At 43.4% G+C, this 24,955-nt stretch overlaps 2 protein-coding genes across 6 annotated transcripts in view; both read right to left on the bottom strand.

Annotated features, from left to right (window-relative positions):
- On the bottom strand, positions 1-12,780 carry tlr18 (toll-like receptor 18). Of its 4 annotated transcripts, XM_068322956.1 has the most exons (5): positions 11,281-11,412; positions 5,262-5,380; positions 4,109-5,106; positions 2,204-3,386; positions 1-1,504 (listed from the first exon to the last, which is right to left on the bottom strand). In XM_068322956.1, exons 3-5 carry the CDS (start codon positions 5,092-5,094, stop codon positions 1,052-1,054), a joined length of 2,622 nt encoding a protein of 873 aa, XP_068179057.1. In that variant the 5' UTR covers positions 5,095-5,106; positions 5,262-5,380; positions 11,281-11,412; the 3' UTR covers positions 1-1,051. The 4 variants fall into 4 exon arrangements, with proteins under 4 accessions (XP_068179057.1, XP_068179059.1, XP_068179056.1 ...); XM_068322958.1 differs by lacking the exons at positions 5,262-5,380; positions 11,281-11,412 and adding an exon at positions 12,702-12,780; XM_068322955.1 differs by lacking the exon at positions 5,262-5,380 and having other exon boundaries at positions 11,281-11,397.
- A 1,490-nt stretch (positions 12,781-14,270) lies between these two features.
- si:ch211-113g11.6 (uncharacterized protein LOC559008 homolog) overlaps positions 14,271-24,955 on the bottom strand; it is a 29,999-nt gene continuing 19,314 nt past the window's right edge. For both annotated transcript variants that reach the window (XM_068322996.1, XM_068322995.1), the window contains 4 exons: positions 21,990-22,105; positions 21,220-21,392; positions 19,897-19,952; positions 14,271-18,041 (listed from right to left, as the gene is read on the bottom strand). In XM_068322996.1, the coding sequence (XP_068179097.1) occupies positions 17,695-18,041; positions 19,897-19,952; positions 21,220-21,392; positions 21,990-22,105 (692 nt within the window). In that variant the 3' untranslated portion in view covers positions 14,271-17,694. The remainder of the gene's footprint in view (positions 18,042-19,896; positions 19,953-21,219; positions 21,393-21,989; positions 22,106-24,955) is intronic.

The raw sequence follows: 24,955 nt of genomic DNA, 5'->3' as shown, positions 1-24,955 counted from the left end.
TTCATTGTTCGATAGTTTTTAATCGATCACTCAACAATAGAAAATACTGCATACTGTAGTGAGGAGGATAAATGTTCAACATTTTAGAGGAAAGACAAAGAAACTGCTTTAAAAATAACCGAACATACAGACATGAAGCACCAAAAGTCAACATTCCTGCTTAGCTTAGGAAGCTTAAAGGCTTTAAAAAAGTGATAAAGACTCTTCAGGTGTGCATCGGTGAGGTTGGGCTGTTAATGTAGACACACATCTACCACTGACGCCTGACAACAGCATAGCCTCCTGTATGACAGCCATCTAATGTCTCTGTCTAGATGGCTCTACACTGCCATCCAGTGACAACTTCCAAATACTGCAAATGACGTAATATGAACGCGCATGAAACGAGGTGAAAACAGTTTAGAAACCAGTGCACACAAAAGAATACTGTAACTGAAAAATGTGTGTTTGACTAACCTTCGGCTATCAATGCACAAGTTGTGAGCTCAGCTCAAACAATAAAGCCGTACAATAAAATGCTTAAAAATAATTAAATCCACATCCTGTGTATCCCATGCATCAAACTTCATATTCATTTTTATTTCATTGAACTTCATTTTTTCAATGAAATCTCTTTCCTTCAGTCCTTCATAAGCAGACTCCGACTCATCTCCGGAAAGTCAGTACTGGAACATTCATGATGGCGTCGTGCTAAGAAGCTAACAGAGCGTGGCCTTTTCAGCCTGTGGCTCCTGTCATCACACCTTGCTTGTTATCCAGAGCGCAACATGGTGGGGATTTAGTTCCAGCTGTTCAAACTGTGGCCTTTCTGCTCCTGTCAGCTGGGCATCCAGCCGCCGACAAGGGGGGTTGAGTGTCGGGCATCAGCTGGGCTCTCCAGGATAATGTGACAGAGTGCCATGGGTGGCGAGGGATCGTGTTATCTGCCGTCAGGAGACATTTACTCTTTTTCCCAGCTTCATAAACCCTCCAAAGAAAAGGTCATTGGCGCCAAAGCCTTTCGCTGAGATGAAACTCAATGAATGCAAGCACTCAGTTTTTATAATGTTAGTCAAAATACCACAACGGGGATTTGTCTCTGATTTGACGTCTCGCTGTTATTTCTTTTAATTCCACTGTTCACGTTTTCATCATGTATCCCCACCTCTGTCCTCCCATCTTCCACGGACGTCCCAATGACAGAGACGGCTCCCACCGATGACGTCCTGCTCTTCACGCTTTGAGTCCTCTCCCGGGTCATGTTTGGCTTGCCGAGAACGCCCTTCAGTTGCGCCCAGAAGAACGGCTGCTGGTTGACCTGCTGGGGCCACTCCAGGTAAGTCTTGGTGCTCAGCATCTTCTTCAGCTTGCAGTACTTGCTGGGTAAGGAACCCGGATCAATGGGCTCCTTAACCACTAGTATGACGTCACTGAACGTCTTCCCCATCGCCCTCTGCTGGGCGAAGTACAACTCATAGTTGCACCACTCGCTGTTGACGAAGTGTCGGGAGAGGACAAATATTACCTGAGGTTGGACACAAACAAAAAAAACAAGATGATCTTATCTTCTTTCTGGATTTCCACATATTAAATATATAACCAAAAAAAAAACCAGTATAAAAGATAACTGGTATGTATGATTAGCATTTATATGTAATAATTTTTATTTCTTTTTTAATATGAGCTGTTTATATTCATGAAACATCAAATCTGAATAATCAATTATTTAGAAAGTTTAGGTTTAGATCAATAAGTAGGCTGAATGTCAATCGATGACTTGTGGAGATAATTATCCCACTGTGGGATGAATTAAGGATTATCTTATCTTGCCTTATCTTAAATTAAGTTGAACTTCCTTGAAAATTAGTAAAAAACTTTGTCTTTCTTACGCAAACATTTCATTCATCTACTGCTCTGTCAGTAAGTACAATGTTGAAGCCATGTCCATTGACTGATGGTCAAATAGGAAGGTCAGAGTGTTTTTCCACCAATCGAAATGCAGTTATAACTTTAATGGATGTGCTCACTGTCATGAAAAAGTCAAGTTTAGGTCTTTACGGGTCTGTTTAGCGCAAGAAGAGTATCTACTCTGAAGGAGCTGAAAAAGTGAACTCCAAGAACAACTCCTCACAGACTGAAACAGAAGTCCAGTTGCTTCAGATTCAACACTTCGGTATCACCACGACCTGACTCACAGTGCAGAAACATTAAAAAGATGGAGTACCTTTCGACTGTTTTCGATGTTGTCAATGATGTTATCAATGATCCACCTTCCTGGCATGAAGTCCCTCTCGTGGATGCAAAGACGATAGGGGTTCTTGCTGTTCTCCAGGCAGGGCAAGAGCTGGTCCCTTACCCAGTCTGCATCCGAGTGGCTGTAGGATATGAAGGCGTGGTAAGTGTAAGCACATGATTCCCCTGCCGCCTTTTCCTTGTGCGCTCTGTACTTGGCCCTGATGATCTGATAGGTGGCCTTGGTGTACCACGGAAGGTCAAAAATATAACAAATCAGCATCAATATCAAGATCACCGCTGCAGTGGTTGCAACGCTAATGATGATGACTAGTCTGATGTCACATGCCACCTGACTTGGGAAGTATTTGGCTATGACTGTGTTGAGAAAGGCCTCCGGGTGGTAGCACCTGTAGTTCCCAGGCCAGTCTGTGAGGTTGATCTTTCCTTCTGAAATTGTGTCCTGGACAAAAGCATGGAGCTCACAGGTGCAGTGGTAGGGATTGTTTCCTGCCCTCAGGTGGGACAGCTGAGGCATGTCCTCGAAGGACTCCTTGCTAACAAGACCAAATGAATTCCCATCCAAAGTGAGCAACTGCAACGACGGACTTTTCCACTCCGATGGGATGAACTTGATTTTATTCCCACTAAGAAAGAGTTCTGTCAGTTCAGTGGCTTTCTCAAAGTAGGTCATGTCCAAATAGTCCAGGTCACAATAGGACAGGTCCAGGAATTGGACTGTTGTCGGCAGACAATGAAGGGCTTCACCCACAAATTGATTATGGTGGGCAATAAGCCTCTTGATATTCTTTTGCCAAACACAGTTTCTACTTTCTTCAGCAGATCCCAGCTTGTTGTTACTGAAATCCAACACCTTCAGTTGCTGGAACTCCCTTGTTAGTGAAGACAAGTCTTTCAGGCTGGTCAGCTCATTGTTGTTCATCTTGAAGGTGTGAAGGTTCGGCATTCTCCCCTTGTAATCACACAGCTGGTTGAAGAGGTACTCATTCTCCAGGCGATTGTTGGAGACGTCCAGGAACTGCACACCTTCCATCTCCACCCAGGAATCACAAGGAACAGAGTTGAAGTAGACATATTGGATGGACAGCTCTTTGATTTTGTTGAACCAGGTGAAGCGCCAATCAAATCGTAGCACATCAGGATTACTGATGTACCTGCAAGACAAATATTAGTTTGTATGTCAGATCCTCCAGTTTTAACAGTATTTGAGGAAATTTGAATGTTCCTACACTTCAATCCTTTATCTAAATGTTGTGTTCCTTAGGGGCTTCTCACAAACTGCAACAAAGTGGGTTAGAAAAACAATCTAGCTCCAGGAACTCAAGGTAGCTTGGAAAGTACAAGGCTTTTAATTAAATTCGACCCGAGTCTTCAAAAGACCCACATTATGGTCCTATGGGACGGATTCAACCAAAAGAGGGTTGGGTATCAATGTCACTTGCTTTGATGCAGAGGAGACTAAAGGAGAGGAGACTAAATCAAACACCTCAGACAAAGACAGGCATATTGGATGTGTGACCTTTGTGACCCCATTTACCCTGCTGTCAATGAGCATTTTGTCCTCTAAAAGTCTTTAATGTATACCCTATGCTGTTTTCCATTGTGAAATTATTCATATACAAAAGAGAGAAGGCAAGTGATTGAATACAGTGACAACCTTTTTTTGTAGTTACATTCAAACTGCTACCCCTAGTGGCCAGAGAAAGAATTAGTCATGTGATCAACGCTGTGCCGTAGAGGCTGAAAGGAAATAATCCATGTGCTCGGTGCTGCACACCTGTGGTGATTGTGTTTCTTCACCATGTGCCAATAGGCATAACTTCATAATGAACTATTGTGGAACTCTATGGATGATGAACCTGAAGACTATACTTACCAAAGATCCAGGTTATCCAGTTCCAGGTCTGTGATGCTAGAGCTTGTTTCGCTATCAACAAACGTGGGTGAACGGGCAAAGTCGATGTACTGAAGTCTCAACCTTTTGATGGGGGCTATTTGTAAGTTCATTAAAGCCATCCTCAGGAGGTTTTCGTTGAATTTACCTCTGTGGAAGATCAGCTGATGTGCTGTGACGTATTCTAAACCCCTGAAGATGTCCTCTCGGCCCATGTAGTACATGAACTCGAAGAGGTTTCGAAACTGGATGACGCTGAAGGTCTTGTTGGCGATGTCCCGTAACATGTGCAGCAGCGCTTCTGGACGTTGATCTACCGCCATATCAAATCCCATCTGCACCGCCTGGATGACTTCTAGACTTCCAGGCTCATAGTAACTTAGATTAGAAGAACATTTGATGGCGAAGCCATACAACCTGATGTTCTTGAGGGCCTGAAAGTCTCCTTTCTTTAGACCCATCACCTGAGGGCCACCCATAGACAGAACCTGGAGCTTGGCAAATTTGGAGAAGCTATTAGCTAGAGTAGCGTGTTTGTAAAGGTTGTTGGACATGTAGAGTTCTTTCAGATTCAACAGAGGAGTTAAAGCTTTGGTGGGGATTTCTTGAAGGGAGTTATTGAAGATGTTAAGAATTTCTAGTTGCTTGTTGTTTTTAAAGGCATCATCAGCAATGGAAGAAATGTTATTGAACTGCAGCTGTAGGCTGCGAAGCCAAGGGAAGCTTTGGAAGTCATCAACATGGACAGCTTGAAGTTTGTTGTAGGTGAGGTCTATGTCTTCTAGGGTGGAGGGAAGTTGTCTCCATGGGACACTGTCAAGCTGCCTTCCAAGACAATCAGCTGAGCGGCCGGCATTGAAGACGTTACAGATTCCTCTGTCAGTGATGGCCGTCGGTTGTGAGTACGGGGTCGGGGACGCGACAACTCCAAGAAGGAGGCTGCAAAAGTGAAGAGACTTCCAAAGCATCTCTGCAGATTTCTAAAGAGACAAAGGAGAGGTGAAACATCAGCACTGTTTGGAGATTAGCAAAACGTGGAGGCAGTTGACTTGTTTTCAGGTACTGAATGCAGAGAATTTGTGACTTTATTACTTTTGTTCCAGTGCTTTTCAGAAACAAACACGTTTTACTTTACTTTGTTTTTTTTAAACTGTTGTTTCTGTGTTCTGAAGCTTCTTTTCCTCCTCTTCCATCTCTTCTCCCATCCTCCCTGATTCCCAATTTCCTCCTCTATCGGTCCCTTCCTAACATCATCTATAAGACATCCAGAACAGAGGAGGGTGACATTATCAGTACTGCTACATAAATCATCGATAGATTATGGAGCCATGATATGACAGAAGATACGAGATCTTTGATTAATTACATGGTGTAAATCACAAATGTGTTTGCAGAATACCCCGACATTCAGTTTATTCTGTGACAAACACAATGAAGGCTGTACACATGGTTTCACAGTAATTACGTTCCCCCAAGCAGCAAGTCAGAGTAAAAAAACCCCAAAACAAAACACCAAACACATCTGTAGGACAGTCACATTCTCATTGGTCCTTGACTAGACAACACTGTGAGAGTCAAACACTTTATGGTACTCACCCTCTCAGCCTTCAAAGCAGACTCTTTCAAACGTCCTCTCCTAAATCTTTATTTATAACAACGGTCCAAAGTGCGTTACTCACGTGAGGGAGCCACAGCATCATTAACCCCTTTAAACAATGTCGGTTTTATCAAGTCTAGAAATGACCTGAGCAAACATTGATGTGTGTGCTGATATGGGAAATGTATTGTTTCCTTGTTTATTTTAGGAAATGTGTGGCAGATTGGTCGTTCAGGAATAGAAACAGAGCGAGGGATGAATGCATTTAATTGAGTTTCAATCTGCTGCAGAATGGGAACCCAATTAAAATCCACAGCTGCAAAAACATTGATATTTAGGGGAAGGGAGTTCATTGAATTTGCAGTTTTTCCACACATAATGTCAATCTACACGCTAAGAATGAGATAGATGGATGGATGGATGGATAGATGGATGGATGGATAGATCGATAAAATTTGGGTTAAAAGTTGTTCTTTTGACTTACAGCTAGCCGTTAGCCATATGCTATACTCAGCAAGATGGAGGTACAGAACTATCGGGCAGCAGTGGCTCAGCGGTAGAGCAGACGTCTTGACGACCAGACATCGCCCAGCCGTCAGTGTTTCGATTCCCACTTCTGCTAAGACATCCTCCGGAGTGTGAGCTGACAGTAGGAGGTGTCAGCTCATCTCCCAGCCACTGCCGAGGCGCCCTTGAGCAAGGCGCCATCCCCCCAACTAGGTGCTCATTTGGGGCCCCATCCCTGATGCAACCCTTCACTCTGCCTCCCCCTATTTATACAGACTAACTACATGCCTAAAGCCCCCTAGTGTGTTGTGTTTGTTCAGGGGCCTGTATATATATATATATATATATATATATATATATATATATATATATATATATATATATATATATATATATATATATATATATATATATATATATATATATATATACACACACACACACACACACAGTATATATATATATATACAGTATATATATACAGTATATATACTGTGTGAGTGTGTGTATATATATATATATATACAGTATATATATACAGTATATATACTGTGTGTGTGTGTATATATATATATATATATATATATATATATATATATATATATATATATATATATATATATATATATATATATACCATTCGCTTCACCTCGTGTCGCTAAGCTGACACTAGTTTCCATTAGATGCTAACCTTATAATTAGCACTTGCCCTGCAGTGATAGTAAAGTTTAATAACAAGTTCCTCAAAAATCCTGTCTGGTCAACAGTCATCTGAATGAATCACTGTTAACATAAAAGGAATGAAAAGTTGTATTGTCTGAGTAAATCACTGTGTAGATGTAATGTTCTTTCCTCTACACATAAACATTGTCTGCCGTGTTGTGTTTTCAATCCGGAAACCAGCTATCTTGTCAATACTGAACAGCTGGTCCTGGAAATTTACAGAAGATTAGATCAGCATCAATAATATTGACTTGGTGGAGGCACTGTTTTAAAATGCTGTTTTAGCACCACAAAACTTTATGGATCAATAAAATGATCAGATGGAGTCCAATACGTACAACAATAATGAATGTTCTCCACCGGCACTGGAGGTCTTTTCTGGCTAATTATTAGGTTTTAAGGATTTGAATGCCAGCTTCCCGGTCCTGGTCCGGGAAGAGACTAATGATTTCTCAGAAATAAATTACACGGTAAGTGATTGGTTAATTTTCAACACATCCCCAGTTACAAAAAAGGAAAAGGTGGACCGATTTCTAAAACGCAGCTCTTTTAGCTCAGCGGCCCCAAAGCACGTTTTAATTAAATTCAACCTGAATCCAAACTAGTAAGACACGAAAGCATCAATATCGCTCTCCTCAGGGTTCTCAGGCCAAAAAAAAAAAAATCAATTCATCCATTTATTTGGATCTACGTTATAATTATATTTTTTCCTCTTTTTGGTCACATGCCCAATTCTGTTAGTAAGTTTAAGTAAATCCATCAAGCCGATTCTGTACACACACAAAAAAAGCCTCAAGCAAAATTTTGAATCTGCATCAACTAAATAAATGGATCCCATTAAAACGTATCAGCAAATAGTTTGACACGACAAAGAAACAGAGGTGGATGAAAACACAACCTTGTCGGCGAGGGAAATCTTTCCGATGCACCGCTTCAGGATCAATCCCAACATTTTCCCCACATTTCTCAAACTAAAATATTTTCTTCTCCTTCCTCAATCTGGTGACTTTTTGTCACACTCATCTCGCATTAATAACCTTTTAGCCGTAGATCTAAATGCTTGGAAGACATCCAGGTCGGATAAATGCCATTCCGTCTTTGTGTATGTACAGAGATGGAAGGCTGCTTCAGGCGAATTCTTCCTTTTTACGAGTAAAGTGGGGGTAAACAAAACTTCACGGCCTCTTCCTGCTTTGACATTTACCTGCATGGTAGGAATGTGGATGTGTGGGTGTGACGTAGGCCTTATCTTACGAAGGAATGTGACGTTGGTTGGCTTCAGGATTCAGAGATTTCACCGTCAAGGCACATTCAAATCAACTGGTTTCCAAGTCGTGCAGCCTAGACCACATACAACACGGATAATTGTGTGTACACACGCGACATATGACCCTTTTCCCCGTCAATATTATCCACGTGCAGGTTGGCCTGCTGCCAGGTTTATGGGCTATCAGCCTGAAACCCCCCTGAGAGTCGGAGGTGAGGGAAAATATTTGCTTTGTGTGCCTGAGACAGTACCTTCACCAGTCCCATCTTTGACCCAGATAAACAGGTGCTGCAGGAAGCAGCGGCCAACTGGCGTGCTTGAGTTGAGGCGTGAAAGGGAAGTGAAACAACGCAAAAATTTTCCGTGACGGACCAATTAAAAGTGACACTTCTTGTCTTGCTGGATAGTAATTAGTGACGGGAAATTTTAGCTGATGTTTGATATCGAATAATTATCAAATCAACACCTTCATGAAACGTCTGACCTCAAACCAAACTGTCTTTGTTTATGTTTCTTATCTGAAAATATATCCCATTTATTGTCAGGTGTTGGATTTAAATCCTGAACAACTGAAGTGAACGGGGACTCGTTTTTAAAATAGCAACTCCCGTTCAGAAAATGATTGAATGAATGAAAAGCAAGGGAAATCATGTGCATCGTATGGTGCGATCCCAGTCGGCAGTAAACCAGACTGCAATTTTATTTAAGTATTAGCTTAAATGTAGCCTCAAAGCTAACGTGATCTCTGTCAGACGTGCTGTTGTTCCGCGCTGCTGCTTTAATCAGAGGCTGTAGGGTTCGAGCTTTACCCTGGTCCTGTATTCACTCCGGCGTTGGCACATTTATGATGTTTCTGTTTGTACCTGTGTGACAAGATGACACATAAATGTGTTTTAATGAATGTGAAGATGCTCCTCTTCCACAACCCGACTCCTAATGAGACTCAATGACTCACGGCAAACAAAGACAACAGCTTGCCGCCCTCATCACACATTCATGTTTATTTTTTTCTTTGGGATTTTTATATTTTTCAATGACACATGCACCGTTTAGACTTTTCTCTTACTTTATCGACTATTTCAACTATTCCACTACTTCTGCAAGCCTGAGACGCTGGTAAACTCATTTCAAGTTGCGATTCAACAAGACGAAGCTGACAAATTCCAAAATGTGGACTTAAACCTTTAGAGTTTAGATTGATTTCATCTAACGGAGGCGCCATCTGAAATGTAGCTGAGCTTATGTGGCAACTCTTGACACAACACTTTTAAAAGGAAAATAAATGGAGGATGTGTTGTTGGCCCCAAAAGAACAGAGTTCACCGCCGGCCAGCTGGTTGGTGTGGACGGTAGCAACATGCTACCCACCCGCCTCAGGTGTGTCCTGCAGTAATTTACCAACCAGGCTGTGAAAGACGCAATAAATGTCCTGACACTGATTAAAGTGTGATTACACTATATGCTATCTCTGATATGCCGTGAATAGCGTCATCCAATGAGCTCAGAGCTCTATTACTGCTCCTGATATTTACACACCGGTCAATAGTAGGTAGCAAACAGCCGTTTGGTCTACAGTCTCTGTAACACATATTAACCTGGCTGACACGTGGTTTAATGACGCTGTGTGTTTAATAATGTTGATGCACCAAGGCAACATTTCTCATTAATTAAACGAAACCGACGCAGTTGGCTCGCATCACTCTGAAACTATAAACCAAATTGATGAAAATGTCCCGATTGTACAACGTGAAAGATCATCGGTGGAAAGTTCATGCAAATTCGTCCATTAGTTTTTGTATAATCCCGCTTATAGACAAAACAGACAGATCACATGACCTCCTTGGACCGACTGAAAACCACCAATCTCTAGAGAAATGAAGATCAAAATTTTTTTTTAAATCATGCAGACGCGTTTCTAGTCCACTAACTGTGTTTACACCCCTGATCGCCTCATGGGGGCAGTTTGTCCAGTCCCAAAGCGGTTTGGTTAAAAAACCCTGAATGCATGTCTAGAAATATCGACTCTGCGGTGACAAGGTGGTAATGATTAATTTATTCCAGGAGAAATGATTTCTGATTTGCACCAAAGTTTACCTTGCCCTGCATCCATCCGGTGCTAACAGACCTAATGAACCAACGCGCAGCAGGAACAAATAGTTGGCGTTGTTGGCTGAGGGATGGTGGGAGGTGAGAGCGTGACTCCTGCACACTGGGTTTCGGTTCACGCATGGGAGGTGAGAAGATCCAAGTAGAACTGTTTCAGATCTAGAGATAACACTTTCTCAACCAACCACAGGATTCCTTGGTGAAGTTATAATCCTCTTATACACAAAGATTACCCTTGTATGATCTACTTAATCCCCTCCAGTAAGTCTGTTGGTGATGAGGCTGCTGCCCCGCCTTGCCATGAAGAAGATGCTAAACAGAAACAGGATGAAGTGAAAGTCCTGTTTCTTCTTCCTCCGTCAATGAGGCTTATCACGTCAGCCACGTTTTTATTTTATTTGTTCAGTTTGTATGAAATAAAAAACACCGGATGAACAGGATATTTAAGGCTAATCCAGGATCTTCTTTTGAATTTTTAATATTTATTTACTATAAAGATCCCTGACTAGAGGGGGTGGGGCTAGCTAACATGACACGTGGAACAGCACCACTATTGTTCTACATGCGTTTACCTGTAAACAAGATAAGAAAATTTGTTTTCATGTCAACAAAAATGGACACAAAATAAACCATATGTTCATCTATCAGATTTGAATTAATCATTGATCGGGTGATAGGGGACGGATGGTTCGATCATCTTTTTGCTAAAGCATTCATTTAAATCAGAGTATATTGAAGCCAGTCATGAAGGTTTCTAATCTTTGGATCTTATGGCGATTCATTCATTCACCTGCTGTGACCTCAGCTTTATTACATTCAATCTCCACGCTGCATGCTCTCACGCCTCACTTTACTGCGACAAGACACTTGTAAAACGTTCTGTTGACTTCACGGGGAGTCCTGTCGGTCTGTGTAACTCAATCTCTACTGAAAACACATTCAAGTATGTACTCACAAATTCAACTTCAGTAGCAAGAGGAAAGAAGTCGTGCATTCGCTGAAGAACGGCAGATCCAAGGATTACGATGAAAACATGCTTCAGGTTTTTCAGTCTCACTACGGCTGTACTTTCCCAAATATTGTCCTGCAACCAGGAGGAAAACTGCACAGAACAATGAGTTCCTTGCAAATGTGATTTGACTCCGCCTACATGCCATTGTTGTGAACTGTGTGCTGTGCGACCGGGCCATTATTAAGTAATCAATGAATGAGTAAGGCAGGACATGTGAGGTCAAGGAGCGCTTTATTCCTGGCAATATGGGACTGATATCACTATAACTGGATGTCCTTTACCTTAACGTATGTGATGAAATAAAGTTTCCACACCCGGAACGTTAAAGTTCTGAGTTGTTCCCAGAGCTGCAGTCATTCTGTGATTTGTCATTTAGCTCCTCAAATATTCCATTTTCTCTATAAATAGCTCCTGGGTGCAGAGGGCAGGGTTCAAAACTCCCATTGGGAAGACTTCCTGAGCTCGTCCAACTGAGAGGAGACTGCAGGGAAGACCCAAACTCACTGGAGGAGCTCTATAACTCATCCAGCGTGGGAACGCCTGAGATCTCCCAGGGTTAGATTGAATCTGGAATATCCAGCTATGACAATAGATAAGGGTCCAAGTGGTGACCCCTGTGGCTCTCCAGGGACGTAGACCAAGATCAAGAGTTAAATGAATAGCATCTCCACCTGGCCCAGGTATGCATGTAAGACAAAACCTTATATGCATATGGATGGATGGATGGATTTATAAAACATTTTCTGTCCTGTCAGATTCTCTCGGAATCTTATATATAATATGAGGAGTCATCAGCAAAAAGGCGAAATTCCTGGTTGCACATTAAGGATAAACAAAAATAGATTTTTTTATTGGTCAATAGAACCCAGTCACTTGTGATGCCTCCCCCGATAGTGAATTTTAGCAATGGCCTGCCCACACTGCTTTTGAGAACATCTTTATAAGCTGACTCTTGAAACCAAAATTCTTTATTAAAAAAAACAAAAACGAGAAAATAAGTTTTGTTTTCATTTATACACACCAAAAATTAAATGTGTGTACTTTACTTTTTCTAACCAACCAACACTGACGCATCAACAAACACAACATACACTAATTTCTCCTTTTGCTTTTTCACTTGAAGACTTTTCACCAGAGATTTCCCAATCAGCCGTGAATAACAAGGGATGCGTCAGCTCTTATTCCAGGTTACATTCAAGATTCTGTCAGAGTATCTTCAGCCTCCTTTCTGCTTCGTCATTATTGTCAAAATATTAAGTTCATGCTGTTGCAATCTGCTGGGAAGAGTCCCAAAGGTTCTATTGTTTATAAGAAGAAATAAGCAGAAAAAGAAGCAGACATGTGACGAAATTCTTTAAACTTACCCGCAGACGAGTTTTCAGACTCTACTCCAGTTTCACTACTCGTTATAACTTGTTTTAATCACTGCTGTGTGTTTGACGCTCTGTCAGAAGCAAACTGGATGAGTCGACCTCTGGCAACTCTGGTTATGTGTGTGTGTGTGTGTGTGTCTGTGTGTGTGTGTGTGTGTGTGTGTGTGTGTGTGTGTGTGTGTGTGTGTGTGTGTGTGTGTGTGTGTGTGTGTGTGTGTGTGTGTGTGTGTGTGTGTGTGTGTGTGTGTGTGTGTGTTTGTTTTTCAGGAATGAGGAAAGTTTCCGAGAAAGCTCCACAATTCATTCTGACTCATTTTGACTCTTTGACTCAAAATTGACTTTTTAGCATGAAAGGTGAGGCGAAGTCAATTCCTGGCGTACGTTGCGTTCTAATTTCATGGAAGCTGATAGGTCGGTTTTTACTTGTGCAGATGCGAGAAGGATGGATGTCTCCCTTTGACCCAGTGGAATGGAATGACTGGAATGTGACTGGAAGTTGTGTTTTGGTCAGGCTCAGCAGAACCCCACCACCACCACCACACACTCACACACACTTACACACACTCTTAAATAAAATAAAAACACTTACAATGTGGGAGGAGTCTGAATCTGATCTGTTAGAGGCCTGGTTCTGGGCCTGCTCATTAATCTTTGTCAGGGAATATTTTAAATAAAAACATGAAACTGTCTCCATTTGTATATTTTCTGGACCTGGTTTAAATTCTATTTCTAACATTACCTCTACTGAACACTTCTCTGCTTCATGACTGCACAAGAATGAATTATTACAGTCCAGAGGGTTCATATTTAACAGCTTGTTGTGTGAATACTCGCTGCATTCCACCAACACGACCTTCTTGGCGGACGTCCATCCAAGACGAGCTCTGGACCGTGACTCAACACAGACTGTGCAGACGGCAGCATTCCTCTTGTAGCTGACAAAACCCCTAACCTCCATGAACACATACACACACACACACACACACACACACACACACACACACACACACGAAAATAAAGCATGACACAGGAAAATGAGTCATCGTGTGAGTCAGCATACGTGCAAGACACGAAGATGGAAAACAAGCACTGAAACTATCCTGAACTGGTGTCTGAACTTAGACACCTTTAAAACCAGGGCTCGTAAAGCGGAGGCCCTGATTGGACGGCAGCATCAACCTGAAGAAGATCAATAGATTTACACCTCTGATGATGTCAGACTATTTCTACTCTTTCCACTCATGGACCGAACGTCGGCCAGCAGATGGTGATGAAACATGCTTGTCTGGAGCAACACCTCGTGATGTCAACCATTTTGTCAGATTTCCTCACCATCAAAACAACTTCACGTGTTCAGCTCTTATAAATGAAAGAATAAATTTAAAAAATCTCCCTTCAGCTCAGAGGTTCTGGTAATGCTCGTACAATAAGGTTAAAAAAGATGTAAATTACTGTTAGAAATAAATCATACCATTATAATTGAATAAAAATAAACATACGTCAGGATTTGAAATCAACACAAGGAATCTTTTATACTTATATTTTATTAATTTTCACCGCACATGTTCAGGGAAACACATGGATTTGTTACATGAATACCTGTTGCACTATAGATATCTGACTGTCTTTTTTAAAAATACATGTCATGAGATGGCATTAGAATGGCAGGGCACCAATATAAATCTTTTTTTTTTCTTAATAATAATTATTATTGTAATAGTTTGGCAAGTTACTTTTAAAATTAGATATATCAAGACACATAATCGTGGGCACACATCATATACAGAACTCGACACTCAAAAACCCCAGAGCAAACAGAACAGCGACCCACTTCACTCCACATCGATTGGTTTTACGGCAGATAGCGTGATCCGGTGGGATGGTTTCCTGAAGGCGACTCGACTCGAGGGGTTCGTTTTGAAGGAGGCCCGCCTTGATCGGATTGGCGGACGATGACGGATGTTAGTGAACAATAAACCCGGAACGTGTCGGTGAACGTTATTTCCGAGCATCGGTCATGATTAAAGAAAGACCTGAGGATGATGATGAAGGCCTGATTCTAGCTGTCGGAAAAACCGGTACGGCTCCTCGTGATGAAACGCCGTCTCGTGTTTGTCGTGATCTGAGACAATTAAACTCAGGTTATACATCTCAACTAGTTTCTTCCTTAACTGTTATCCGGTTGCGGTGCAATGATGAAACAACATGAGTTTCGTTGCCTTGTCGATCTGTGTTGTACACCTTTTCGGGGATTGTCTGGGGCGAGACAATTAGGAGCGAGGGATTCTGGAGACGCGGATCGGATGATATCGCTCGATGAACCTTTTTGTTTGTTCTGTTTTCGGCACAGTGAGTATTTTTGCGTCAGTGCAATGCAAACAGCGAGCAGATCCCGAGTGGCAACACGACGCGACTCCGCATCCGAGACCGAGCTGCTCAAATCCCTGACGGTGTAAAATTAAAATCTCTAATACGATACGTGACGATCCGGCTCCGGTGTGTAATTAGCTATAAATGACGCCTGTGCACAGCGAAAGGCCAGGTTTTTGTAACATCACTGAATGATAATTCACAAAGCTCTGGAGGACGTGTTAATCCATCGCATAATTCATCACTAGTCGTCAGTCAGCTGATCGGTATTCATTAGGGTCGGCATTAGTTTTTGGCATTTGAGCGTCAAACTTACACTGAGCCATCTTTACTTTAATTAGTTTGAATCGTGTGAGTAGAAGAGAAGGTTAAAGGTCGACGCTACAGACGTTAGTGTCGCACTCTTCCCCCGCCAGTCGTGGCTGTACATCGGCGGAATCGGTCTTTTGTTTCACAGCATTGAGATACGCGTAAAAAATAACTTCTCCCTTTTTGTATTTTTGCACGGATGTCCCTGTGGGAAAGAGGCGAAGCGGTCAATGGTTACACATCAAAAAAAAAAAAAAAAAAGCTAAACAATCAAGACAAAGCTTTACACACTTAGGCAGCGATGGTAGAAAACGAGCAGGAAAATTAAGAAGATACTTCAGCCGCTTCAGTTCAAGCCTTTTCTTTCTCCTAGCAAGCTGTAAAATGCCTAATATGCAATTACACTTAGCTTCATCTGCCCTTTAGATAATGTATGTTAATTGAAATTGCGAAAGCGCAACACCTTGTTCACATCTTCACGCATTGTAGGCTTGAAATTAGATCATTTGCAGCTCCTCCTTTTGCTGTTCGCTGTTTACAGAAATCAAATTTATGGTTTTACATTAAGGACAACACATCAAAAATCACACAAAGGTCACTGAGGTGTGACAAAGCCTGCAAACACCCCCAAAACACCCCTAAGTTAAGCCTCAGCGATGGACAGAGATTAATTATTCAATGGTTTTACGATCAGTACTTTCCCGTTGAAGGATTCTAAGAGGTATCATGATGTAGCTCTTCCAAAAAAAGCCGGAGGCAATGTCGTTTTTCACGTCGTTTCAGAGCGAGCGATTTTTTTCTGATGCTCTGGGGAAGAGGAAGGACGACACAACGTAGAAAAGGAAACAACGGACAAAGCTGTGAACAAGGCGTGATGACGTCTGATACCGTCTGATTAAAAAGATGCAAGAAACTGCCCTGTCTGAGGAGGAGGTGCTGAGACACAGTGATGTTCGAGAATGAGCTCTTGCCCATCCGCCTACTTCCTGTCAAAAAAAGCTGACACTTCCTCCCAGCGACGCTGTTAGACTCCGCTGCAGTAATTATAGCGCCAAGTCAAACCCAGTCTGCAGCGTTCTGCCTCGACTGCAAAATTGTGCTTAGGAGTTTATGTCCCAGAAGTGTTAAGGCTTTTTAAATCTCAATACCAGACTTTTTTTCTAAGTACGAATGAGCTATATCAATGAACTTGAACAAGATGGATGATGTCGTAGCGGTATTAAAGGTTTATATAGTCACAAATAAGCACAATCAACTCAAAGTAAGTAGAGAAATTGTAAAAAGAACCGGCCTGGTATTGGCGTGTTTTTGCCCCACTCATAGGATATGTTATGTGTCAGAGAGGAAAGGTTCACAAAGCGGCTCCGCCCTACAAAGGTAAAGTGCAGTAACTGCAATAGAGACAAATCTTTTGAATTTAAGAGACGACGGACGACGGAGAGACGTCTTTAAATTTCTATTTAGATGCTTACAAGGTGGAAGAAATGTATCGGCATCCATCCATTCATCCATCCATTCATCCATCCATCTATCCATCCATCCAGGGTTGGGTCCCAATCACGGCGGGCTAAGAAGGGTATTCCCAGTGTCCCTTTCTCTGGCTAGATTTTCCAGTTCCTCCTGGGGTATCCAAAGACATTACCAGACCTACTCCCACTTGGACACATCTGGAAAACCTACCTGGAGGCGTTCCAATCAGAGGCCCGATTAGGAAGGAGCAGCGACTCTACTCCGACCTACCAACAATATCTTGGGGTTTTGTTCACGAATGACTGGAAAATGGATCGTTAGACTGACGGGCAATTCAGTGCGGGAGTTTGATCGTACCGTCATGCTGAACAGAGAGCTGGGCAGGAAGGCAAAGCTCTCAATTTACCAGCTGACCTTAAAGGCATGAGATCCGGAGTAGGAAACGGAAGGAGTAAGATTGCAGATGCTGCACTTTGGTTTTGTAAGGCGAAGCTAATTATGGTTGAACTTTAAGACATGTGAGTGCATGGATGATAACAATCACTTCATGGCATCCTCGCTCCAGTCTGGATGTTAATGAAAGCACTTCCAGCTGTGATCTTACTAAGACTCGCAGGTGCAGATGATTCAAGAGATTCAGATTTTCTTTCCCCTGACTTTTTTTTTTTTTTTGGTTCCTTCTTCATAAAATGAAAATGGAAAAAATGTTTTTTTTTATCGTTCAACTCAACCATGTTTTATGCTCTGTGAACCAAACCTCCTAACAGTGGCTCCCTGTTTTTCCCGCCATTGGGAGCCAGTAAGGATGAGGGTTTAGCATTAGCGTTAGCTGCAGTTAATGGAGCCACAGGGTGGCCACAGCGAGCAGGAGCGACAGCCCCAAGGTGGAGGCCAGGGAGGCAGCCAGGAGCCTCCCGTTGTTCACCAGCCTGATGGAGATGACCTCCACCTTCAATCCATCCTCGATGGACATGCAGCGGAACACGCCTTCCTTCAGGGGCGTGTCCACCGCCGGCCCCAGGACGCAAAAGTCCCCGGAGAAGAAGCAGGGATAGCTCTTGTTGCAGTTGTCCTTCTCCCAGCGGTAGGTGGCGTGGAAGGAGTGCACAGGGCAGGGGAGGAAGATGGAGGTGTTGAACGACACCAGGACTTCTTTGGGGGAGGTCCGACGCTGCTTTAGAGCTGCAGAGACAAAGTCAGGAAGAGTTTTACACCAAAAGAAATCTTCGCTGCATCTGATTTAACATAATTTCCCGACTGGAAAATAACCCATAATGCAGTCTGGTACTTCCTCTCTGGGCGTTCCACACGACTGTTTCTGACCAAATGACTTTTCCATGGAGCTCAGCAGAAGTTCTTAATGCATGAGGGCAGCTGCAGAGCGCGCCATAAGTGCAAAGGTTGTCATTTGGAACGCAGCCTAATTATGCATTCACACACTGGTTGGATGGCTCTATTATTGAAGCCATTGTCTTTCCTTTGGAGAGTTCATTAGTGTTAAAGTCACAAGGTCACAAAAATAAATAGAAGACAAGTTGGTTTTATTGCTTGGTTGTAAACAGCGTGTTGTTTAACTGTTTGTTTTTTTGTCCCAGAAGGACTAGCATCAATAACTTTCCACAAAACCACATAAGAATTACGTTAAATCCTTATTAAGGTTAACAAATTAGAGTTAAATTATAGACAGGAGCTATTTTACAGATAACAGTAAAAGAGACAAACATGTCATGTAACTGAGGTGTTTATTTTCACTTTCCCCTCTGAATCTCATTTTTACCATTATTTTAACTCCCCCTAAACGCACCACGATCCTCCTGCAGCTCCAGATTCTGGTGAATTTTCTCCCACCCGTTATGCTCGCTTAAAAGTCTTTAGGCTGATCTGTTTATTTCTTTCTAGTTAGAAGTTTAAAGTGCATTTATAATGGAGGCTCAAGTTAGAATCACCAATCTGACATCAGAACATCAAGAAGGAACCCTGGGGTTAGTGGGCGTGGCTTGCACGTGTGGGTGTGTTGGTGCATCAGAGTGTCTAATTGGTTGCCTGATTAATATCACCTGCATTTGCCTGTGTTCTGTGTTGCTTGGTACAGAGAGAGCGTGAGGGGGGGGGGGGGTACGGATGTTTCTTTTGACTGCAAAAAGTTAAAGACTAAAAGACCCAAAAATACACAAAGATTAAAATACGCAAATCTGTTTTTCATCTTATTCTCATCGGTAATAGTCCATCTGCACAGATTGTATGTTTTTCCATTGAAGTGGTAAATTAAATGTCCACAACTGTTGTAATGGATTCATTTTTCATCCTTGGACTCAGCGTGTCAGACAGAACCCTGCTTTCCCCTCTCACTGACTACATCACAACACACATGGAGAACTCTGCTCCAAGTCTGGGATTCAAACCCACAACCTTTAAAACGGCGTTAAACACCACAACTCCATTTCTAAACATCGCTGCATCTAGAACTAAATGAGTCCATGTGGACCTGCTCAGACGGGAAATAAAACGTTCTTCCGGTGGTATTTAAAACCAGTTTTAATGAAGGATGGGGCATTTTAGAATAAATTTAGACTGATAAAATGTTTGCAAACATGTTTAAAATCTATTCACGTTACCCAGATTAGATCAGCAGTGATAATCAACCAAGATTCCTCCAGGTAAAATTGTGAGTTTTCCAGCAGTTTGGTTCATCTATTTTACTTAAACTCAAACAGAACAATGTAGAATAAAGAAAAAGACACGTCACAGTTAAAAGGACTTAGGAATCATCCAGAGGTGACATTTTCCAGGTTTCAGATGGAATCCAGTGACGTAACGGCACGGCGCCCACCTCTTCCCGTCGTCATCATTCAGGGTTAAAAATGGCTTTTGAGCTTTGAAACAGGGCAGGAAGCAAAAAACAAAAAAAAACCTCCCTCTGCGGGATTTGGTCTGTTCAATTATATGATAATCATCTTTTTACTGTAGCTCCTCATAAACGTTTCTATTTGGGTTTAATTAAGATACAGAGAGTGGAGGAGAGCAGATAAGGACTCACCAGCAGCTTCCCCACAAACCGACGAGTTGGAATGGTCCAGATTCTGAATGAGCGTCCTGTTGGAAAATAATAGATGGAGAATTAGCTGCATTTTAATGGTTTCACGAATGAATTATAAGCCTCCTCTGTTACTCGCAAATTAAAACATGCAGACGCACACCATCCCACGGGGAGGGTGATTGATTTTCCTGTTCTGTCTCGCAATGGAAAGCCAAAGCAATTTACTAAATGCTGATTTACCTGCGCACACATTTTTGTGTCCAGTTTTGTTTCCTGGTCCAGCGGGTGTGTCGTTACACGTCCGCTAAAGCACCCTGACGCAGATGTAATTCGGCTAACCGTGTGAATAGATTATTAGACAGGCATCATGGGACGACTAATGAGTCTCTGAAAGCGTCTGGTCTGTCGTCACCTGGATCTGAGTTCATGGAAGGTGAAGTGTGTCCAGACACCAGTCCAGACGGATTCCAGCTGCCTTCAGTCTGAACCGAAGGTCACGGCGACAAACATCCAATTAGACCCGCCTGAGACGTGGGACATCACAGCCGGACGTCTCCAACGAACGGTTACCGGGACCATCTGTGAATTCTACTCAGGCTTAACCGACACGCCGCCGCAGCCGTCAGACCACATAAATATATCTAAAGCGATGATCGCCAAACACACACAAAAAAAGAAGAAGAACTAAACGCTTTGATCATTCGTCTGTCAGGACTTCACTTCCCTGCAGATGCTATTTTAAGAATCTTCCAGATACTCTTGTCTCTTGACTTTGATAATCAAACAAATCCTCCATAAATACACAGCAGGATTCAACTTTGACACCCTGCATGCAGTTTTACAAAAGTTTAAGTCTTGCTGTGAAACTTCCTCGTTTGAAGCCATTGGGTCTGGATGGGGCCACAGCGGGACGTTTAGCATCAGCTAAAGCATTAGCATTAGATCTCAGCAGATTGTTCCCCGACTCGTACGCCATGTCAGAGCAAATCTGGATCAAGTCCGACAACAAACCCAAACTGGCCTGCATTGATCCCTGGCAATCACCGGCTCATCCCGAACAAGCTTGTTATTATAGGTATAGATCTGAGACTAAACCGATAGGGGGAGGGCTGAGGGACACAAGTGCAATTACAAATCTGTCTGGTACTTCAAGGATTTATGAAGCCACAGCAGTTATTCTGCTGGGATCTGGAAGCCGCGGTTGGGAGAGACTGTAACGGTAACAAATTTTCCGGATCGATGTGTCGGACGCACCGACCTGGACCGGTTCCCTTGTGTTTTTTTAGATTCATTACAGGTTCAGGTAAAAAAGTCCGACCATACCCGGTTGTGACGTTGTATCCTGGGGGGATGGGGATGCACTTCCTCCTGGATCTGTCCCATCCGCAGTACGGATCCCGCGAAAGGATGCACTCTCTGCAAGTGTCGCCATAGCGACCGCAATCGGCCAGCGGCAGCCGCTGGACCTCCATCGCCGTTCCGACATACAGGTGTCCCTGAGGAAGAAGAAGAGACGCAGGAGGGATTGAATCGGCGATCCGATAACGGCCCGTCGGCTCATCGGTTTGTCTAGCGGTCGCTGTTTTCATTTAAATTCCTCTCGGGTTTGCAGAACCTCCAGAGCAGCGAGCCAAACTCAAATCGAAGGATTTCTGCACAGATGTCACGCCTGGAAGCGTTTCTATATTTCACAAAGGCTCTTACAATCCAAACCAAACATTTCACGTCCTCTTCCACCCGTCGGTAAAAATTTCTGCGCGGTGACATCGGCCGTGTTGGGGGATTAGACTTTTTCACGATAAAAAATGAACAGATGCCAAGAAGCCTGTCTGCGTGTCTTTTGAGAAATAAATTGCCTCCAATGAAAATGTCCCTATCTCACCTTTTGCTGAACGGGTGGACTTCATTTTAAATCTCTGCACCGTTTAAAGGTTGCTTTCCGTCCTTGCTTGCCTCCGCCTGGTTACCGGATGTCGATAATGTGAAGCTACAGCATCATCATCTTCCTCGCATGTCTGAAAAGAGGTCCTGCAGCCTTTTCCCTGCTTTGATGTATTATTTATCGCGACCGCAGCCGAGCCGAGTCCTCTTACCTTCTGGGAGTCGATGGCCATGTTTAACAGCGGGCCCTCGTTGCGAAACAGGGAGTACTGGGATATGATGAAGACGCCCTCGCTGGTGTGAAGAACTTTGAGAACTTTTCCTCGTTCTGCAGACACAAAGAAGAGAAATTTGTAAACGGATGGGAAGATTTTATTTTTTTTTTTAAAACACAAACAGAATGGTCCGTGTCAAACGTGAATGTTTCTGCAGCCGTTGTTCTGTTGTCTAACCGCGTTTAAAGATTCGCCCGATCCCACTTGGATGACTTCCACCGTTACAGGAAGCCAGAGCACCAGAGGCAAAAACGGCAGACTGGGAGTCGTGGAGATTTGTTTTTTTAATCTGGCGGCGCCGCTGCAGACCGGAATTGTTCTTGTTTAATCCAATCTGTGGATACAAAAACTGCAATGGCTGCAGGAATACAGAGAACATATTTTACCCTGGATGGTACTTATAGGAGCGGGGTCAAATGTTAATGGAGGCTTCAGCATCCTAGAACTTTATTCCTTGCCTCGGGATGGGATCGTTTCCATAGCAACGGCAGATGACTGCCTTTAAACAAACTGAAATCGATGCAGAATGTGATTCCTCATAGATGAAGCTGAATTAAATTCCATGACCTATGAGAACCTCTGACCTCCTCCAAGGTTCAAGACCCACATATATGGACTGGCTTCATCTGGAACCTTCACACTCCTGCCCCGAGAACACATGACCAATGACATCATCATGTGACCAAAGCGACATCATCATCCCACACCTTTTCCTGCCTCAGGCGCATTCTGGCTGTCAGTCCGATTGTTTTGTCCCAGAACTACCCTTTTTTTTTGGTCTTTTTTTTATTTTAATATCCAGCCAAAGATAAGACTCCGTTTTATTAACTTCACTGTCATCCGATTCTTGAAACTTGTCTGCAGCTATTTTCAGCTCTTTAATCAAAATGCAGTATTAGAACAGAAATAGCAGCCAGACAATTTTGAGGGGTGGGGGGTGGGGGGTAAGGGTGACAATGCTGAACTAATGCAGCGTCTGCAGGGTTCTTTTTTAGATTCATTTGGAAACTTTGCTGAGCACACATTCCCCTACAGGAGCCTCTGCCTACATACCATGTATGTAGGCCAGCAGCCAATACACACCACAGATCAGCTCTTCTGCTAACAAGATGTGTCCTTTCTTCACGACACTCTGACTTAATATCAGTCCCCCCCCCCTCCACTCGTATTTCCTCCACTCGGCCACCTCTTCACACCTGAAAGGTACGACGACCTCGAACGCCACACGAGGCGAAAAGAAAAGGAAAGCTTCTGGGACATAAATCGAGGTTGGAACAAGTGTAAGGCTCTGACACCTCCTCCATCCCCAGAGGGTGGGAGGGAGGTGGTGGTGGTGGTGGGTGGGTAGGGGGGGGGTCCGAGCTGCTTGCTTTACTTCTTCTTCTGGTTGTCAATCTGTCACCAAATCACCGAAGGAAAAGAAATCCTTCAGTCCTTGCTTGTAGTTCTCTTATGTTCCCATCCGTCTCCCACCTCAGAGGCTATCGGCTCCGGCTGTCGTCTGGCCCTGAAAGGTCTACAACTTTTCACACCATCTTTGCTCTCTAAGTGGTTCTTCAGGGCCTCGAGTCAACAGACGGACGTCTCCGGGGCTGTTACACCGTTGGTTACCGAGCTGCCACTTGTCAACAGCTTTGTGAGTCACCGTCTTCGACACCTCTGACTTTTTTCTCTTCAAGCTAAGAAAAACTGAATATCTGAAGCGGTCGATGCGTGACGGTAGCGCCAGTCGTTTGTTTGGACGGTGAAGGTCCTACGCGCCCACAGACGCCCGTATTCTCATGGATCATTAACCCCAGAATGACACCGTTGTTGGGTATGTATCTGCTGCACATGTTCCAGAGGAACATATTTCCAATGAGGACTGACTGTGTCAGCCAATCACAGCCCTCAGCTGGAGTCAGTCTCCATCTCTCCAGAAGCTCAGAAGCTGCATCGGTTTGCCTCGCACCAGGTTATAATTTGAGGTGAAACGCAGCGCTGCGTTCCAGCTGCTTGGATTTCTGTCACTTCTGACCAAAAAGGACCCAGATTAGATCTGGGACTGAGCTGACCCACAAGACCAGACTTAAAATACCGACCACTAACTGGGCCATCAAACCCCAGCAACGCTCCTCTTGAGTGTTATCTTACAAATCAGGTCATAATCAGGGCTGAAACTTGATTTTAGTTTGATTTACGAGGCGCTACACAGAATCTGAGGGGGGTTGCAGTTGAATTAACGTTGCTGGTTATTGCATGAATTCTTCAGAATTATTTGCCAGCCGATCAAAAGATAAAGAAATGAACTTTGTCAAATCCGGAGGCGTTCTGTCAGACGGTGTCCCGTGGGAGTACAACCCTACGGGAGTAGTTGGACAGGTTTAAAGCGGAGCTGCTGGTAAAATATTTCATCAGTTAAGGTTCGGTAAACCGCGCCGTCCCGTCAGTTTCATCCGGTTGCGAAACGAATTCCTTCTGTCTCTGCGTACGTCTCTGCGCCCTACGACTGACTGGAACAAAGAAGATGTGCACCTACGTAAGCGGGGGTTGGGCTGGGGGTGGGGGGGTGGGGGCATTAGAAGAGACCAAACTGGATGAGTAATGATCTTCCCGGCTATAATGGCCGCCCTCAAGGTGCCCTTGTGCACGGCGGCCACAGTCCAGACTCTACCGGAGTGAGCGTGGAGTGGTTTCGGCGATCAGCTGTGGCACGGATACAGGAAGTGAACTCATGAATAACCTATAGAGAGGCTTCACGACCCCACCGCGTTTGAATCTGACAATTTTGGTTTTTTCAAAAGTGGAGTCTATTAAGACGATAAACTCTAAAATACCTCATTACAAACCCATTTTCTTGCCTTCTCTTGCCTTTCATAAACGGCGCGCCAGCACCTGTAATTATTTCTATTAGAGGCTGAATT

Source organism: Antennarius striatus, chromosome 9, assembly GCF_040054535.1.
Source record: "Antennarius striatus isolate MH-2024 chromosome 9, ASM4005453v1, whole genome shotgun sequence".
Lineage (NCBI taxonomy): Eukaryota > Metazoa > Chordata > Actinopteri > Lophiiformes > Antennariidae > Antennarius > Antennarius striatus.
This window is presented reverse-complemented; position numbering and strand designations above follow the sequence as displayed.